Source organism: Pogona vitticeps, chromosome 5 (assembly GCF_051106095.1).
Source record: "Pogona vitticeps strain Pit_001003342236 chromosome 5, PviZW2.1, whole genome shotgun sequence".
Classification (NCBI taxonomy): domain Eukaryota; kingdom Metazoa; phylum Chordata; class Lepidosauria; order Squamata; family Agamidae; genus Pogona; species Pogona vitticeps.
Window position 1 is genome coordinate 186,693,240 of NC_135787.1, and position 20,063 is coordinate 186,713,302.

Below are 20,063 nucleotides of genomic sequence, written 5' to 3' on the forward strand. Positions count from 1 at the left end.
TGGAACTGCCGATCAGCTGTGTGAAAATGGAGCCTTTGGGAGGACCGCGGGGGAGGGTTCCCAAGCCCTAGCCGGCATTTTTGCCCAGCTGAGCGGCGGTGGCTTCAGAAGCTCCCGCCGCTCAGCTGGGGGAAAATGCCAGCTAGGGCTTTGCGAGGAGCCTTCCCCCGTGGTCCTTCCCAAGTCCCCGCCAGTCAGCTGGGGGAAAATGGGGCTATGGGGAAAAATCGCAAAGCAATTTTCCCCATAGGCAACATTGCAATGTGATCGCAAAAGCGATCACAAAAAAAGCCATCGCTATGTGGATTCGTCGTTAAATGGGGTGCCCATTAAGCGAGGCACCACTGTAGCTACAAGTTCCCCAGAATCCATCCCTTTCTCATTAGCTGACACTTAAGAGTCTCAATAACACAGTCGGAGACATTGTTAGAAAAAAATAAAAAACACTTCTTTACTTACAATTGCTTGAAATTACAGATTTGTGTGTGCTGCTTTCTTTCGGCACACTTATTCAGCCACGGACTGAACTGATCAAAAGCAAACAAGCAACTGCCACCAGTCAAGGAAAGAGAAGGGGTAAAAGAGTACTCAACAGAGAGAAGGGGCTCCCTTAGAAATCAAAGACTGGAATGAACAATTGGGTAGCGCTGTATAGATAAACACTCCAGCGCAAAAAAGTCCCTCCCAGTCAAACAGACAGCATTGTTGTTGTTGTTTAGTCGTTAAGTCGTGTCTGACTCAGGATAATACTGGCCACAGTGACACATGCCTTAGATTTCTGCAACACCCTTTATGTGGGGCTGCCTTTGAAGAGTGTTCGGAAACTTCCACTGGTGCAAAACACTACTCCAAGACTGCGAACTGGTGCTGGTTGTAGGGAGCATGTAACTCTCTTATTACGACAGGTTTGCTGGCTGCCCATTTGTTTCTGAGCCAAATTCAAAGTGCTGGTTATTACCTATAAAGTAGTACCTCGGTTTACGAACACCTCAGTTAATGTAATTTTCGGTTTACAAAACAAAATCCATTGAAAATAATGCCTCGCTTTATGTTTTTTTTTTCCTTCGGAGCACAAAGAACGTTTCCCCATATACTGTGTTTTTGAATTTGTTGTTTTATCTGCTGTGAGCCGCCTTGGGTCCTCTATGAGGGGAAAGGGAGTAGATAGATAGATAGATAGATAGATAGATAGATAGATAGATAGATAGATAGATAGATAGATAGATAGATAGATAGATAGATAGATAGATAGATAGATAGATAGATAGATAGATAGATAGATAGATAACATTATGTGGGTAAAAAAAACACAGAGGTTGCTCTGAGCAACTTTGCACAGGAGTGAGATTAAAGTAATAAATAAGAAAGTATTTGATTGTATTTCCATTCAGGTAGGGCAGTACTTTCAGATAATTAGGATCAATCAAAATTAAGTTTCTCGAAATTTTGTGATGGAGCATGCCAGCTGCTGAACCCCACAGAGTTCTTCCTGAGCTCATGTTCCTCTCACAGATGATGGCTAAGACCAGACCATAGTGTTTTTCGAAAGCACTAATGCGTACATCAGCTTCTTAGTAATGCAGTAACCTTTTAAGATCATACCTCTCATGGAGACTGAAATTGTGTTGCTTAGGATACTAAGGGCATGTCCAGACAGGGGAAGTTTTGCACTTAAAGGGTTCTTCTATTTTATCTCTCTCTTGAGCAATCCTTCCGTTCACAGTGATCAATATTTCTTCTCCCATGAGAAATGTCCAGACAGTTCTTTGGATCACTCCAATTTGTCCCCCTTTCAATTAATGACACTCCCCTTCCCTGCCTTTTCTCGTAGTCATCATTCAGTGGGTCCTGATGATTTTCCTCTATTTTGTTAAATAAATTAAGTAACATAGCACAACAGCAATGCATCTACCTAGCATAATACACGTAATATTGCCAATGTATCTTGTTTATCTAGAATAGCGCTGTCTCAATAGGAAAATATAGATTAAAATATTTAAAATGGTAGAGGAGATGAAAATAGAGGAGAGGGATTCTCCGTTATCCCTTTCAATGTCACAGCCCACCAAAAACATCACAGGGTTATCACCTCAGATAACATCACCTACAGCTCTATTTGGGTGCAAGCTAACTACCCACATGGGCTACAGAACGGGATAACGAGGAGGGCTTCAAATTGCACCAAAAACCCTGTAGCCAAAACGGAGTGGTGCAGCTCTAAAAAGGAGAGTGGGATGGATTGCTCTAAGTCAAACATGTGTAGACGCCATAATTTGATTCAAACCAAAGTGCACCAAAAGTGTTCCAAATAGTGAGCTATATGCTCACCTGGCTGTGCTTTGTGTTGCCATGGAGTAGATCCACTGAATCAGTAAGGCTTTGATGGACCATCTCCTCTATAAGGTCCATTGCTTCAAATGGGTCGATGCCAGCTGTGACTTACTACATCGAATAATTGATCCAATGGGATTTGCAGAGGAATTGTTCCATCAAATCCCAAGTCATTCAGTGAGCCAACTCTTGTGCAGCTTTCCATCTTAAGCAACAGGATTTCAGCTTGTTTGTTAACAACCATTCTGCAAATGTGTTCATTTCCAACTATGATTATTTTAAACTCTTAGTTTGTCTCACTTATTTACCTGCAAAAAAAAAAAAAATCAGATCCCACAGAACCAAGGTTCTTTTTTAAATATATATGTAAAGAGGTATATCTAGTGCTGTTTATCTGGATAACCTTTATATTGCTTTACAGCATGTTCCATTTATTGTAATCCATAAAGATAAGCCATACGCCCTTAAAAGTTTTTCAAGAGGTCTCAAGGTACATAAATGTGTCCAGTTTTTTTTAAATACCACCTTCTCACTTTCAACCCTCTGACTTGCATGCTCTCTGTTATGCTCTCCAGCTGGATCTGATACATCAAGACCACAGGAAAGACATTAGAAATGTCACAAGAAGAAGACCTCATATATAGGTTCAATGGAATTACTTTCACTACCAGATCATCTCCGGAGCTTTTAAAATCCCTGGTTACATTCAATGCTAGAGAAGATGATGTTCTCTTGGTTTCCTACCCAAAGTCTGGTAAAGTCTTGTCTGAAACTTGTGTGGAGGGATTTCTAATGAACAATGTGCTATTTTCGGTTTCGTTTCCTTGAGTAGAAAGTGGTATGTATAAGAGAGAGGAAATCAGGGAAAACTGCTGTTTTAAAGGATGTGCAAATGCTTGATTTTATAAGAAAAGAGCATGGAAATGCTGCTGTAAATCCTAGAATCTCCCAGTCAACATGGCTACTAAGGACTATGGGGACTGTAGTTTTTTTGTTTTGTTTAGTTTTGTTTGTGTTTTAATGTCTGTTCCAAGCTCTCTTTGGGAAGGACTACCCTGTTTCCCCAAAAATAAGCCCTAACTTGAAAATAAGCCCTAGTATGATTTTTCAGGATGCTCATAATATAAGCCTTACCCCAAAAATAAGCCCTCCAACCTTGTGCAGCAACCAGAAGATGACATGAATGCATTTGAATCAATGTAGATAGTTGTACTTGGGGGGAAAAAAATAAAAATAAGCCCTACTGCATTTTTGGAGCAAAAACTAATATAAGACCCTATCTTATATTCAGGGATTTGATGGATATTCAAGAGGACAGCCAAACAAGAATTTTGATATGGTTATGGACCATGTACTACCACAATCTTTTTATACTGATCTACTTTTACAAAGGATATAGCAAGGTACAGAAATGGTGGTTCAAACTGTCAAGGGCTTGAACAGTTGAATTCTCTAGTCATACATTCTCTAGTCATGCAGAATCTGTTCTCAATCATCCCAGAGTGCAGGGTACGTAATAATGGACTCAAGTTACAGGAAACCAGATTTTGGCTGAATATCAGGAAAAATGTCTTAACTGTTAGAGCAGTACGTCAATGGAAACATTTGTACATTGGGAGGGGTTGAGTGCTCCCAACGCTGGAGGCATTCAAGAAAAAAACTGAACCACCCAATCCGCTTCGATTTGGATTCCTGCCTGGAGCAGGGGGTTGGACTCAATGGCCTTATAGGCCCCTTCCAACTTCATTATTCGATGAAACCTGCATCATCCAGTGAAGCAGAACAGTTAAAAGAGAGCTAGAAGGGAATATCTTTCATGCAACAGTGTGTTGTTCAGCTCTGGAATTAACAACAGCAGAAGGTAGAGGTGGCATTAAAGGAGCATTAGACAAATTCTTGGAGCATTAGACCATCAGTGACTGCTAATTGTGATGGATCTCTAGCAACCTCTTGTATCAGAGTCATGATGACTCTTAGTCCCAGTCAATGGAGATCATAGATGAGAGAATGATATTGCCCTTGTGTTCTACAAGTAGATATTCCGCAGTTCTCTAGTTGCTGGACTCCAGAATCCTTTGTCTGATCCAACAGGGGTCTTCTCCTGTTCTTACATCTTAATCTCAGTGTTGTGGTCAAGGTGTGTCAGGGCCATAGCTTGGGGAAGTTACTTTTTTTGACTGTTGCTATAAAAAGTAACTTTCCTGATCCCTGCAGGAGGATCCATCTGATTAAACTCTGCTCAGCAAACAGGCGCAAGTGCACACTGCAGTCTAGACTTCCTAAGTGCAGAGAAAAATGTTGTATGCAAGAGCACACATCTGAATCCTTATCTCAAGTCTGGCAGCCAGAGTTTAAGGACCTCGTTGGAAACTACACTTCCATCTTTTCTTCATTCTGAAAATATGGGATATTTAATGACTCAGTTGTGCTCTATCTGTACCTATTTTCAACCCCGTTCTTGAGAAATATTTGTGACTAAGGCTTATATTAATATATATTAATCTATTTTATAGCTCTGTTGTTTACACATCTGGCTAGGGGGCCAGAGGTTGGGAGTTCGATTCCCAACAGTGCCTCCTGCAATTAGAGCCAGCCTGAGTGGCCTTGGGCAAGCTGCACAGTCCCAGAAAGAGTACTCTCTACCTGGAAAGCCCTAAAAAGGGTCACGATAAGTCAGAATTGACACCACATATTATATTATATTATATTATATTATATTATATTATATTATATTATATTATATTATATTATATTATATTATATTATATTATATTATATTATATTATACATTACATTACATTACATTATATTACATTACATTACTATGTTGGCTCTATCATGAGAAGACAGTGCTCACTGAAAAAGATACTGCAATTATGTTAGGAAAAGTGGAAGGAGGAAAAGGGCAAATGAGGTGGAGGAACTCAATAAAACAAGGCTAATCTTTTAGTTAACAGAAGGGACGTGGTGGCACTGCAGGTTAAACCACAGAAGCCTCTGTACTGCAAGGTCAGAAGACCAAGTACAGTAGTACAGTGCTGGCTCTATGGGTTGGAAATGGAGATGAGCACTGCCCCCTAGAGTTAGACACAATGGGACAAATTGTTAAGGGGAACCTTTACCTTTACCTTTAGTTCACAAGACCCTGGGTAATGTTGTTTGGAAGCTGCTACCCAACGTAAAACATAGTGCAATTGCCCTTATGACAAAGGGAATGTAGAACCAAAGGCACACGCTTGCTGGCTGGAGTGTCCAAAGTTGCACAAATGTTGGAAAGATGAGTCAAGTATGGTGGATAGTATAATTGGACAGTCAGTTGGAGGTGAAAGGTGAATTGTTACTCTTGTCATTGTTAGTGGGATTGGAGGAAAATCTCCCGCATAAAACGAATCCTGCAATCACAAGCGATAGGGAGGTTTTGGCACTGCAAGGAGATGAAAACATTTGACTCTGTACATACCTGGTTGAAAGAAGCATGGACGTTGGAATGGGTAAATTGATTCAGAAAGAATACACAACAAGAGGACAAGCACACCATGAGCAATCTGTTGAGCAGGGGCTTGAATGTATTAATTATTGACTATATGTGGGCAATTTTGACCTGTATACAGAACAGCTCATACAATTCTTGACAAATATCACATTAAAAAAAGCTTGTAGTAATAATATGAGCAGCAATATTTGTTTGCTTGCTTGTTTGAAATAAAAAAAAAGGATCCAAAGCAGCTGACCCCCCCTTTAAAAGACAATATTTAAAAGCTAAAAACAGTAAGTGTACAAATATTGTATTCTCGAAGGCTTTCACGACCAGGATCCGATGGTTGTTGTAGGTTTTTCAGGCTGTCTGGCCATGTTCTAGAACACAGCCAGTCAGCCCGAAAAACCTACAACAACCATGTATAAATATTAATACAAATGGCAAACAAAATCAACAAAATTTGCCTGATTCTTTTTTGGAAAGGTGTGTTTGCAGCCAACTTGAAAGCGAGGCCGTGAAAGTTACTACACACCTCCCTTCAACAATGCTGGGGTTAGGGGCGCCAAACCCCCTTGTAAGGTTCAAAATCCATATACATATAAAACTCATGCCCTAAAAACACAAAAGAATACACTGTTGATTAATGCACACCTAAAGGCAGCTAAAGAACACACACACAAAAAAGACTCTTTCAGACGGAGAAAGCAGAGGCGCAATCTCTCAATGTCACAGTCCCTCCCCTGATCCATGTCAGCCACCCGGCATGCCCCTTCCCAGCCACCACATGGAGCTCCCATGCCAAGAGAGGGAGTTGGCCATGCGCCACCACAGCGCCAACCATAGGGGCTGTGGTAAGTTCGAGACCCATCTTTCTCAGGCTACGTCCTGCAGGCAAATAGCAGCATAGTATTGAATGAATGAATGAATGAATGAATGAATGAATGAATGAATGAATGAATGAATGAATGAATGAATGAATGAATTGCACAGCTTCGATACAAGGAGATCTGCAAGCGGGATCTGAAGGCCTTAGGAATGGACCTCAACAGATGGGAAACTCTGACATCTGAGCATTCAGCCTGGATGCAGGCAGTGCATCACGGCCTCTCCCAATTTGAAGAGACCCTTGTCCAGCAGGCCAAGGCAAAGAGGCAGTCACGAAAGCAGCAAAATCAGGGAGCTAGACAGGGTACAGACTGCATTTCTCTTCAGTGTGGAAGGGATGGTCACTCTCGAATTGGCCTTCTCAGCCACACTAGACGCTGTTCCAAGACCTCTATTCAGAGCACGTTACCATAGTCTCTCGAGGCTGAAGGATGCCTAATGATTTATCGAATATTTATTTATTGAATATTTATTTATTTAGAGAAATATTTATTTATTTGATTGGTTGAAAACTAATCCGTGCACCACCAAAACCATGCTACTCAGACCCATGCAATTCAAGGGACGAGTGTCCTGTTCAGACCTATCTCTCTGGTCACTTGGGGTTATCATCTTCTGACCAAACAGGAGGTCCATTGTGGCCTTCCTCTGTCCACAGTCTCTGTATCCCACCTGGCACTTTAATTTCGCATGTGGGTGATTTTTAAGACCCCCTTCTGCTCTTCTCTGCTGCAGGGACCCACTGGCTTGCTGAAATCTTAATGCACCTCTATGCTTCCCGAGTGGCTCTCACTTCACCCATTGAATTTGGAGACGTCTCCAGGCTGGACCAGCTGAACTGCCTTTCCTGTAAGAGAATCATCCCAACCCATCTGGATGGCAACATGTTGCCGCCCACTTTCAGGCTTAAGAAATGCAAGGTAAGATACACTTCCATTACTACCAATTCCGGCTGAGGCCCAATGTCTACTGTTCGTTTAGCTGTGCACCGTGATTTCCAAAATTTGGCACTGTTTTGCAATAAGCCAATTACAATATAAATTGCAAATATGCACACACTATGGTCTGGATCCAGCTGTACTTGTGTGTGTCTGTGTGTGTGTCTGTGTGTGTGTGTGTGTGTACACACACACACAAAGTGGTCATGAACTCCGGTGTTCAAAAGCTCCACAAATCTTTTCTTTCAAGCTAAATTTCATGTGCACCCTTAATCATGACTAAGGACCATAAAGCGTGGAGCAGAGAGAGAATTTAACTCTTCCCTAGGCTTTGATTTATCATTGGACCCTCTATCTAGTAGGTAGCTTTCAACATTATTTTTAAAGGGGTTTTTTTGAAGATATATTTTGTTATCAATTTCTATACCATTCTCTTATGGGTAGCATAACACAAAGTAGCAGAAAACCAGTGGGCACTGGAACAAGCAACGCAATAAGTTACTTTTAAAGCACGATATGGAGTAATGGCAGTAAATTAAAATTTGAATACTATAAAGAGCAATGGGAACGGATTGTATTTCATGGTGAACTTTCCTAAGTCTGATCACCCCACAAATCACTGATTCGTCCCTCTGTCCTCTGCTCCTTCCATGGCACATGAGCGGCCAGCCTGGGGAAGTTTTTCAAAGGGCTACAGAAAGAGTCTATCTCTTAAAGTGTGTTGTGGCAAGCCAGACCTAGTTATATAGCAAGACCTTGATTCCAAAGTAATATACTGTATAAGCAGAAGATTTGATCCAGATCATGATCTAGGGAAGGCTGTCACTCAGTGGCATACACTGGGTATCTCAGGCCACCCCTTTGAAAGCCGTGTGGGTCTGGAGGTGAGGACATCACCCCCTGGTTTCAGACACATTAGCTACGTTATGCTCTGTTCTCCTGCCCTTTTCCTTGTTTGGCTGGCTTAGGTTTGTGGGACGGAGGTTCTCCTCTCACATAAACGATTTGGAACTAGGTAGATCCATGGCCAGATTCCATATAAGACAAGCTTCCTGCTTTCCTACTAATGTGTTGTCTTATTTCGTAGGTTATTTACTTAATCAGAAACCCAAAAGACATTGCTGTTTCCATGTATCATTACTACAAAGAGAATCCCAATCTTCCCACGGTTGATTCCTGGCCTCGTTTCCTGGAGATGTTTTTAAAAGGAGATGGTAAGACCGAGTGCGCCCCATCCCCCGTTCTCCTTCCAAATTCAAAGGTTTTGTTGTGCTGTCAAGTCACTCCTGACTTATGGCAACCCTCAAGGGGCTTTTGAAGTACGTGAGATGTCCAAGGAATGGTCTTCCAATTCGTCTGAGTGGGGATTTGAATCCAGGTCTCCTGAGCCTCATCAAACACATTATCTCCTCTGTAACAGTGGTTCTTAGAAATTCAAACATCTTGACGTGGGCCTTGAGAGACTCCAGGAATGCTGAGCCTATATGCCAGGTCTATCTCCATGGTTTTGGGAAGAGGTCCCACTCTTTCCTTACAGTGTACATTTGTTTTTTAACAGTGTTCCGTGTCTAAGTCGCACTGGCCACGTGACCACGGAAACTGTCTTTGGACAAACGCTGGCTCTATGGCTTGGAAACGGGGATAAGCATCGCGCCCTAGAGTCAGACACGACTGGACAAAATGTCAAGGGGAACCTTTACCTTTACATTTGTTTTTATTTCTTCACGTCTCCCCAAAAGAACTAAACCTGCAAGCCAGAGCTTGGAAAATTTACATTTACATGTGGGCTGGAGTATTCTGGGAGTTGTTGCCAGTGTTGTTATGAATTGCTTCTTTCAAACAGGGTCTTCAAGTATGTGATATGTTCATGGCGTGGTTTATCATTACAATCCCTCCCAGTGATTAAGCAGAGATTTGAACCCAGGTCTCCCGAGTCATAGTCCAACACGTTACCCATGAATACCACACTGGTTGTTCTCCCAGAAGTCACAGCGTCGACTTGAATTCCCAGCTCCCACTTCCATGGCCAGCTGCTCCTCCCAACTGAGCGGTCTAGCCAGTTCTTTATTCTGAAAGTTGATGTGCCAAAAATAACATTTTCGAGAGCTGTTCTAAGGAGGAGAAATGTCAATTCTCTTGATCTTTTGGCTGTTGACTTCCACAATCGCAGTTGCTTAGGGCTGCTGCGACCCCAGATATCTGGAAACCCAAAATATCTGTGGGGTGCATGTGTGCCCCCCCCCATCTTCTAAACTCATAGAAGGTTGGCCTTTGTATATGGAGACTTGTATTCTCAATACCTTTTGCCTTGTATCCCTGTTGGTGATTTTGAATTTCCACATCCATGTCCCCATGATCTGTTTTTATTGCAGGTCCTTTAATACTCTGTTGAGGTCAAGACTATAAGGGTCTTGTTCTTGTTATCTAACTACTGCTCACACCAATTTATGGCACGGCTGTAAACATTTGTCCCCGTGGAGCTGGTGCTCCAAAGATCAACCAAGCAGGGGGAAAAAAAGAAGGTGTCATTAACGATGGAAAAAACCAAGGGACATTTTGATCTGTAATGTAACATAAAGAAATAATGATAATTTACAGTATGCCCTGAGATGCCTGCCTCCCTGGCTCCTGGTTTAGCTAGAGGGCAACATGTCAATTTAGTTATCATAGAGTAAGAGGACAAGTCCTCTCGTGAAAATATTTATATGTTAAATAGGAGAAAAGACGGTGGAAGAGCCACTGCATATTCTCACAATTAGGACAATATAAAGTAAATGCCCTCAAGGATTTTTTTAAAAGAATGGATATTATTTAACTCATTCAGAAATATTCTGCATTGGATCGACCCGTATGGGAAGGAGCTTTTTATTCTGGGTGCTAAAAACCCAGGACAGGTGCAAAGGTGCCACAAAAGAACCTTTCCAAAACAAGGTGAATGAACCACCAAGTGGAAAACGTGGTTCGGTCTTAGTGAATGCAAAGTAATTCATACTGCTCCCAAAAGAAAAGCTAAATTTACATGTATGTAGATGAGGTTCGGACCCTAACAAAGGAAGTGATGTCATGATCTTAGGGTAGGTAAATCAGTAAAAATCTCAAATCCCTGACCAAAAACCTATTGAGTGTTTACTATGCTGGCATAACACAGCTGGTGAGAACTTTGCTGGTGAATTGCTTAACTTGCGAAGTTTGTGTAGGCATTAGGTGTTGTATGCTGAGGTGCACAGCTAGCTCAGAATAGCAAATGCCTACAATGATTGACTCACTTGCAGCCTTTTGCCAACAAGATTTATACCAACTGCATCATGCTGGTGGGAATACTTAACAGGATTTGGGCCACTGGGTGGTAACTACACAGGACCAACTGTATGCTAGTGTTGATTACAAAGGGGGTTACAAGTTAAACCGGTGCCATCGTTGTACCTTGTTTTATACGGCTATGGTGCGGCTGCATGCTGAAGATTGAGTTGTCTCGTTTCAAAATGGATATCATCGATCTAGGAAAAAAGGTGACCTAATGAAGGTGTTTTAATAATTTGAGGGAAGGAAGGTAGACACAGCTGTGATCATCTACTGGAATTTTCCCTATCCTTATATCTTCCAGATGTGGCAACCACAAATCCCATTGTCTCTAATCAAGGCTAAGGACAATGGGACCTTTAGTACAACGTAACTGGAGGATGCTAAATTTGGGAGGGCTAATCTACTCTGAGAACTTTAACACATCATTTCCTTGTGGAGGAGCATGGGATTTGTGACTTCCCATGCCTTCGGATTCAAGCTCAGGGTGAAAAGAAACTATAAACTGATGGGACAGTGTCAAAAACCTCACTAGTGCCATTCCCAGTTATGGAAAAGTCTGGGGTGCCTTCACTTGACCTTAGTCAACCTTCCCTGTTCCATCCCACCTTTTCTTAAAGAGAAGTTGCAAAGATCAGTTTGATCAGATGAATAGGGAAGGAGGGAGTTGACTTAGAGATGGAATGGAAAATGATGGCATCTGTAGTCCAGAAAATCTGAAAATCCCATCCTAAAGAGCACATCATGTTCTCCACACTGAGTTTCAGAGCTTGGAAATATTATTTTTGAGTATTGCAATTCTCAGAATCCTTGGGATTTGGAGCGTGGTAGTCTGAAACAGTAAATCACTTGGGTTCTGCTATGTTTATCATAGCCCTCATGACTCATAGCCACTGATGGCCTCCATGGCTTCTGACAGTCAACAGAGCCAGCTATGAAGATAGTCACTGCTGCTATTCTGCTTCAATTGAGAATCAAAAGACTATAAATTAATAGCAGAGCAGAGGCCTTTCAGATGAAAAGTCTAGGGTTCATGCCCCAGTATCTTCATGTTGAGCTGAAATAGACTCTCTCCCTGATATTGTACACTCTGAGTAGATAATGGCTGCAATCAGATTGGCATTTATCCCACTGTTTGGTCTAGGTTGAGGACAGGGTGGTTTGCAACTTTTCCTCGTGATCACATGACGTGCATGCCATCTTGAGCCAGCCTGCCCATGACTGATGCCTACCTGTACCTTTTTTGGTCCCTGTTAGGGGCTACTGTGTTTTTTGGTGTGGGTAGAATCACTCCATTTTGGTTCAGTTCCAGCAGGTGTGATCACTGGAAATGAACCAGAGAGGCTCAGCTGACTGCCGCTTTGCTGAAGCTGCTTAACAATCTCGTGAAATGGAAAACCCTGTCAAAGCATCGCTGATGCACTGTGTCACTTAACTACAACTAAAATGAAATGGGAAGCTTCAGCTCTCTTCCCCTTTGCAAATAAACCGAAACTTCCCATTTGTCCAGATCACTAAGTGGCTTGGGAAAATCATGGAGGAAGAGACAGGAGAGGGAGTGCTTTACTTTGTTTTGTTTCCTTTCCCTACAAAACAGAACAAAAAATCCCTTTACTGTCTCCTCTGTGCTTTGTCTATGCTGCTTAACGATCTTGAGAATTGTGACACTTTCCCTTTAAAGGGACAGAAGTTTTGATCATATTGAAGGGGGGGAGATTGAGGTGAGGAGCGGTGGACCCTTGCATGCAGATGCAACAATCACTCCAAATGACATCCTGCACCTCAGAGCAATCCAACGAAGCGGGATCTAGACAGATCCAAGCCAGGATAATTCAGCCATCTTGATGCACCCAATGTTGAGTGGTTCCTCGTATTCCTGAGTCCATGAAGATGCCATAGAACAGATATGTACAGAGTTGTGCTTGTTTTTTTTTTTTTGTTCGTGATACAACACTTCAGGGGCTCTTTAGGGTCTCCTCTAGACTTAGCATTTACTAGGTTCTGTATTGATTTTATTAGTATATTTCCCGCCATACACACAAAGTTCATCCAAAGCATGTTTCATTTTTAGCCTCACTTCATTCCAGAGGGACAGAGTTTACCACTGGTGGCATTTTCCATGAAAGTTCAGGTCTGCAGAGAGAGAGTTTTCCTGTGAGAGGTGTTCAATTTACACCACATCCTGTTCTCCTCCTCCTCCCTCTTTGAAGAGATCAAACTGAGAAGCTCTTGCAGGGAAATGGATTCCTTTATTTTATATATTTTTCTGAAAAGATTTCTAAAGATGTTTTAAAGAGAAGTGGGTTAAAAGAGAACTGTAGACATGAATCTTAGTTCCAGGTGGTAGAAAGAGGGAAGGGACAAAATGCCCCATCTGAGAGAGAGAGTCCCAAGCCACAAATCTTTGGTAGGATTCACAAAAATCTTATTTTTATTCTCCTTTTACAGTTGTCTGTGGATCATGGTTTGATCACGTTTTAAGCTGGGAGAAACACAAAAATGAGAAGAACACCCTGTTCTTGTTCTACGAAGACATGAAAAAGGTAGGTAGATAGAGATATATACTGTATTTTTTGTACCATAAGACTCACTTTTTTCCCACAAAACAGGGGGGTGGAAAGTCTGTGCATCTTATGGAGCGAAGAAAACAGATTATATTTTCCTGTTTTCTTCTCCTAAAAAATCGGTGCGTCTTATGGAAAGGTGCGTCTTATGGAGCGAAAAATACGGGTAATTATATACAGTATATTATATGTTATTTATATTATTTATAATGCTGAGAAGCTGCCTCTGGAAGTGCTTTGCTTGAAAATCAAAGATCAAATGTTTGCCAGCTTTCATTCTGATCTCACCTTTCCTTCCAGAAAGGTTAGGGTTAGGGTTCCTAGCCCTGCTGACCCACCCACAGTACTCCTCACAACCACCTTGTGGGACAGGGTTGACTGAACAAGAACTTTGGAAGTGTAATCTCAGTTCTCCTGGGCCGAAGGTCCACAACAGTCCATCTCAACATGGCAACTGTTTATGTCTTTGTTGTTCATCCTTGGGGGTGAAGACCTATAGTCCCTTGGTAGAGCACCATCGGTGGGAGCTGAAACTCTTCCAACAATCCTACTGGCTCTCAGTGAGAGGGAAGGAAACTAGGGTCCTCTCCAGAACGTCGCCTCCTTTACCTTGTCATCTCCATAGCCTGTATTTCCAAACCTTGCTAAAACATGGGGAGCTGGCTTTTCTAAACGGCAATGTTCGCCATGACGCTGTAGTTTTCCACTCTCCGTTTAATTATCGTTAAGTGCCCTTGACTGATTAGGACAAATTTAGAGCTGAAAAAAAAAGTGTCAAACATTAACCCTGTGAATTAGTTTTATGATCTGATCCCTCATGACTAATATTAGCTAAGAATCATGTATTAACTTTCTCTCTGCGTTGGCCAGGCACATTTCGGTCAAAAGTAAAAACCTCCCCCAACTGATTTCAGTGGGAAGCGCATAAAGACATGATACAAATTCACAAGATTCAAACTATGTGTGGTTGGACCCAATCCAAAATAAATGCACATATGCACACATACACATGAATGTACACACATATATGCACACACATCCCATAAGGAAGGAGAAGGACCCCCATCAACAGTTAGAACCTGGACAACAGAAGGAGAGACAAACTGGTTGCCCAGTTCTAGGTCTTCTCGTGAGAAATGTTTAAAATCTAGAAATTATTCTTGAATTTCCAGCTATGCATACAAGCATTTGCTACATCTAACACAAAGGGACATTTTTCCTTATCTTCTTGAAATCCTTCCTTGTTCAGTGAGGCTTACACCCCCTAGTGGACGTATTTGGGATTGTAGCCTTAAACTCCTTTTAACCCTACCTTCTTTTAACTCTGATCAGAACTGAGTTAAAAGTATTCAAAACCGCTGTGGTATTTTTACCTTTTCCCAGGATCTACCTACCGTGGTTCGGAAAGTGAGTGCCTTCCTAGGAGTCAACATCTCCGAGGGCAAGATTAACGAAATCTGTGAAAAATCTTCCTTCACCAAAATGAAAATCAACACGGCGAGAGAAAGTCACGACCCAAGTCGGACAGTCTGTGTGCTCACGTCCGTCCGGAAGCTGGTATTCCGAAAAGGTAATCTGATGTTTGCCTGCTGGCCCTCTTCAAATGAGTGACACAGATTAGATGTAACTAGTTACAATTGGAATTGCAGCTAGTTAAATGGAATGAATTCCTTTCCCCAGTCATTGTTAACTTGCATTACCACCTCAACATAGTGAAACATAATGTCACTTCATTTGCAAAAGAATGCTAAATTTTCAATTCCTTCTACAGCCATAGAGGAATGTCCTCACTCCATACTGGAGGAGGAATACCCCATGGTTCATGTGCTGGCTTATGGTGGATTTTGAGGTGCCATCAAGGCTGACAAGAGGAGAGTTTTGTGCCATTGTTGTTGTTGTTTAGTCGTTAAATCGTGTCCAACTCCACGTGACCCCATGGACCAGAGCACGCCAGGCCCTCCTGCCTTCCACTGCCTCCTGGAGTTGGGTCAAATTCATATTGGTAGCTTCAGTGACCCTGCCCATCCATCTCGTCCTCTGTCGTCCCCTTCTCCTCTTGCCTTCACACTTTCCCAACATCAGGGGCTTTTCCAGAGAGTCTTCTCTTCTCATGAGATGGCCAAAGGATTGGAGCCTCAGCTTCAAGATCTGTCCTTCCAGTGAGTTTGTGCCATAGGAGTATTTTAAGTACCTAAATAATTAACCTTTCAAGCTACATCTGTAAAACAGAAAACAAAGACCAGCATCTACTTCAATAATTTACGCACACGGTGCTCCTACAGTGAAAGCTGCTGCAGAAACATGACCACGTGGACTAAAATGTCAGCACTGGCGACTCTTTGTCTAGCTCAGGTGAAACCTGAAAACAACTACCTCTGAGCTGGTTCTGCAGCCGCCATTTTGAAGCATGCATTTAACTACTGAATTTAACCCAAACATCTGGTTTTGGATCTTGGGACTTATTTGGTTCTTCTGCAATACCCCCAGCTCCGTAAGGTCCATCCTGATGAAGACTTCTCTTGAGTAGGCATGGGACTTTATTTATTTTAGACTGCATCTCTCAGAATTCAATAGGAATCCTACCCACCCCCAGCAGAATTTAAGGAGGTGCACCAAAAAGTGAAAGTCCACACAGAGCATACTGTGTCTCTGGACACCATTTCAAGAAGGAAACTGGCCTGGTGGTTCTTGGGAGACAGCTCTTTGTGGGAGCCCCAAGAATTTGTGGGTGGGGTAGTTTTCTGGGAGGCGCCTGCTTTAGAACCTAAAAGGGAACAAGGTTACTCCTCTCATGAAGCCCTGCAACTCCCACAAAGCACTGTGCCTCACAAAGACCACCAGTGTACATGTAGGGCCATCTGCTCCATTGACTTTAATTTTTTTTTGTTGCATCTCCCAGAATTCTGTTTTTTTGGGGGGGTTCCTGGTGAGTTCTGGGATTTTCAGTCCAAAAGAAACTAAAGTCCCATGCCTACTCTGTAGTCAAAAGCGAGCTTCTGTTTACGAGATTTTAGTGGTCTAATAAAGGTATAGAGCTGGCTGGATAGCCCAGAGAGTTAGGTTTCTGCCTGAAGAGCCAGAGGTTGGGAGTTTGATTCCCCCCTGGGCCTCGTAGGGGAAGAGCCAGCCTGGGTGGCCTTGGGCCAGCTGCACACAGTCCTAAAATACTCCCAGAAGAAGGGAATGGGAAACCACTTCTGAGTATTCTCTACCCGGAAAACCCTGAAAAAGGTCACCATAAAACAGAATAACACCATAAAACGGAATAATAATAGTGTGACTTGATAGCACATTATTATTATTATTATTATTATTATTATTATTATTATTATTATTATTATTATTATTATTATTATTATTATTATTATTATTATTATTAGTATTAGTATTAGTATTAGTATTAGTATTAGTATTAGTATTAGTATTAGTATTAGTATTATTAGTATTATTAGTATTAGTATTAGTATTAGTAGTAGTAGTAGTAGTAGTAGTAGTAGTAGTAGTACTATTATTATTATTATTATTATTATTATTAGTAGTAGTAGTAGTAGTAGCAGCAGCAGCAGCAGCAGCAGCAGCAGTAGTAGCAGTAGTAGCAGTAGTAAGCAGTGAGATTAAGGCAATGACAGACTCTCCACATCCTTCTGCGTCATTTTTAAAGAGCATGGGAATGCAACTAGAAGGTTGCTTTAAAAAGGAGGGGTCAAATGGAGATCTGGGTAAAGTTCCATGGCCTCACTTTGTGGGCAGGTCCATTTGCAGAAGATCAAATACTGTCCCTTATCATTCCAGTTATCTTGCCTTTTTTCATAAACCCTAGTAAGATCCCATAACTGGTGGGATTCTGATTCCCGGACAAGGCTTTCGATTTAGTTCCAGGGACTCAGGGCTCCCCATGAGGCAGAATTACAGCCTATCCCTTAGATGGATTTCCTTATCTTTCTTTCTGAACCTCTCTCATCCTGTTCCCCAGCACGCCTATGGGACACCCAGTACTGCAGGGCAAAGTGGCTGGACTTTTATCTGAAAGTAAACAGAGACCAGACACTGTTTTTTTCCCCCTGCAACAAGTTGCAATCACAGCACGTTTTATTGGGTGTTCTGACCTGAAGGAAAACAGGTCAACATGCTGGCGCCTCAGAGACCAGAGGAAAAAAATTGATCAGATGGGAGACTGAGGAGAGAAGGAAAACCTCTGATCTGGCACGGAGCTCATGCTTCTGAAAAAGAAGGTCTCAAGTCAAGTTCCTGATATCACCAGGCAAAACTGTTGCAGAGTCTTGAATGTTTGGTTAAATTCCTCTAGCTATGCAGCAGAAGTGCAGATGATTCACAGAGCAGAACAGCTTCAAGTTCCCCAAACCAGTCCCTGCCCCCTTTTGTCATCAATCATCAATTGGCACTTCTTGTTGTTTAGTCATTCAGTCGTGTCCGACTCTTCGTGACCCCCCATAGACCAGAGCATGCCAGGCCCTCCTGTCTTCCACTGCCTCCCGGAGTTGGGTCAACTTCATGTTGGTCGCTTCGATGACACTGTCCAACCATCTCGTCCTCTGTCATCCCCTTCTCCTCTTGCCTTCACTTTTTCCCCACATCAGTGTCTTTTCCAGGGAGTCTTTTCTTCTCATGAGATGGCCAAAGTATTGGAGCCTCAGCTTCAGGATCTGTCCTTCCAGTGAGCACTCAGGGTTGATTTCCTTCAGAATGGATAGGTTTGTTCTCTTTGCAGTCCAGGGGACTCTCAAGAGTCTCCTTCAGCACCACAATTCAAAAGCATCAATTCTTTGGTGGTCAGCCTTCTTTATGATCCAGCTCTCACTTCTATACATCGCTACTGGAAAACCCATAGCTTTGACTATGCGGACCTTTGTCGGCAAGGTGATGTTTCTGCTTTTTAAGATGCTATCTAGGTTTGTCATCACTTTCCTCCCAAGAAGCACGCGTGTTTTAATTTCATGGCTGCTGTGACCATCTGCAGTGATCATGGAGCCCAAGAAGGTAAAATCTGTCACTGCCTCCATATCTTCCCATTCTATTTGCCAGGAGGTGATGGGACCAGTGGCCATGATCTTAGTTTTCTTGATGTTGAGCTTCAGACCATTTTTTGCGCTCTCCTCTTTCACCCTCATTAAGAGGTTCTTTAATTCCTCCTCACTTTCTGCCATCAGAGTGATATCATCTGCATATCTGAGGTTGTTGGTATTTCTTCTGGCAATCTTGATTCCGGTTTGGGATTCATCCAGTTCAGCCTTTCGCATGATGAACTGCATATAAGTTAAATAAGCAGGTGGACAATATACAGCCTTGTCGTACGCCTTTCCCAATTTTGAATCCATCAGTTGTTCCATATCCAGTTCTAATTATTGCTTCCTATCTCATATATAGATTTCTCAGGAGATAGAGAAGGTGGTCAGGCACTATTTCTTTAAAGGCCCATTCACAGGCTTGTTTTGTTTTCATTCTAAGCATCCCAAACGTCAAACACTCCTTGTAATTTTATATTGAGAGACATGCAGAGTTCCTCTGCTTAAGAACCATTCTAGTACCCCTGTGGCCACTCATTTCTTTCCTCATTAATTCTCTAGGTGCTGTCGGTGACTGGAAGAACTATTTCACTCCCAAACAGAACCAGATGTTTGAAGAGACATTTAACAAGAAAATGGCATTCAGCGAAGTGGCAAAACATCTCGTTTATGAATACTGATTCGATGGCAAACAGGGGGGTGAGTCCACATTAAGTGTGTTTGCTGCAGGCCAGTACTCCTTAAAACGGCTTATGCCTTCCAGATTTATGAACTAGTTTTTTTTTTTCTTTCCTAAAGAGGAGTGTAGAACGTGTAGAAGCGGTACCGGCAGCGACGTGGATGCTGGCTCTGATGTAGGATGCAGACGATAATAAATAAACAGGTTTATCATGTTTTTTTTAAATGTGATTGTGGGTTGTGTGAAATTATTTACCGTTGCTCTTTAAAATATGACTTATTTATAAACCGTGGGAAGAGCCTGAGATGTTTTGGCTCTTGAACATTTTCCTCACTGAGCGACAGACACAGGGACATGATCCGCTAAGCAATCCGTCTGCTGCAATGTGGTCTGTCCAACATTAACCTGGCTGCTTACGGAGCTAGAAGGAAAACTGTATCCAATAGTTCAGCCATTCTTATTGGGGAGCCTGGCACTTTTGATGTGTGGGGTTTGTCACAGATTGAAAACAGTTCTTCAATTTATACCATCCTGATTTGGCCTGTATTTCTTTGTACCTACAGCCATCGCCAAAAAAACAGAAAAGGTTAAGAATGGTTGACAGAGTTCACAGTCGGATGTGAAATGGCTTTGCACACTATTTTGTTGTCAAAGGATACAAGCCTTACAGGTTAAAGGAGAAGTATTTAGATTAGGTAATAGCATTTATTTGCCGGGGGGGGGGGAATCAAGGGCTTAAATCTGTTAGTCTCAACTAGAAAAGACATGTAGAATCATCACGGAATCATAGACAAGTAGGCCTGGCCGGGACCACATCAAACCAAACCCCCTGCCAAGGCAGAAAATCCCTACCTAAAGCATCAT

General features: G+C 42.2%; 1 protein-coding gene across 1 annotated transcript; it reads left to right on the plus strand.

Annotated features, from left to right (window-relative positions):
- Positions 1–2,301: 2,301 nt before the first annotated feature.
- On the plus strand, positions 2,302–19,429 carry LOC110091201 (sulfotransferase 6B1). Its single transcript, XM_020815223.3, has 6 exons — positions 2,302–3,085; positions 7,430–7,614; positions 8,720–8,846; positions 13,381–13,475; positions 14,880–15,066; positions 19,082–19,429. The coding sequence occupies exons 1-6, from the start codon at positions 2,947–2,949 to the stop codon at positions 19,198–19,200; spliced, it is 852 nt and encodes a 283-aa protein (XP_020670882.2). The 5' UTR covers positions 2,302–2,946; the 3' UTR covers positions 19,201–19,429.
- The last annotated feature ends 634 nt before the right edge of the window (positions 19,430–20,063 follow it).

Excerpts from the sequence above, each read along its gene's own strand:
- LOC110091201 (XM_020815223.3), top strand. The coding sequence starts at position 2,947 with ATGTCACAAGAAGAAGACCTCATATATAGGTTCAATGGAATTACTTTC. Across the intron at positions 3,086-7,429 it reads GGTTTCCTACCCAAAGTCTG|GGACCCACTGGCTTGCTGAA; the intron begins GTAAAGTCTTGT and ends TCTCTGCTGCAG. Across the intron at positions 15,067-19,081 it reads GAAGCTGGTATTCCGAAAAG|GTGCTGTCGGTGACTGGAAG; the intron begins GTAATCTGATGT and ends TTAATTCTCTAG.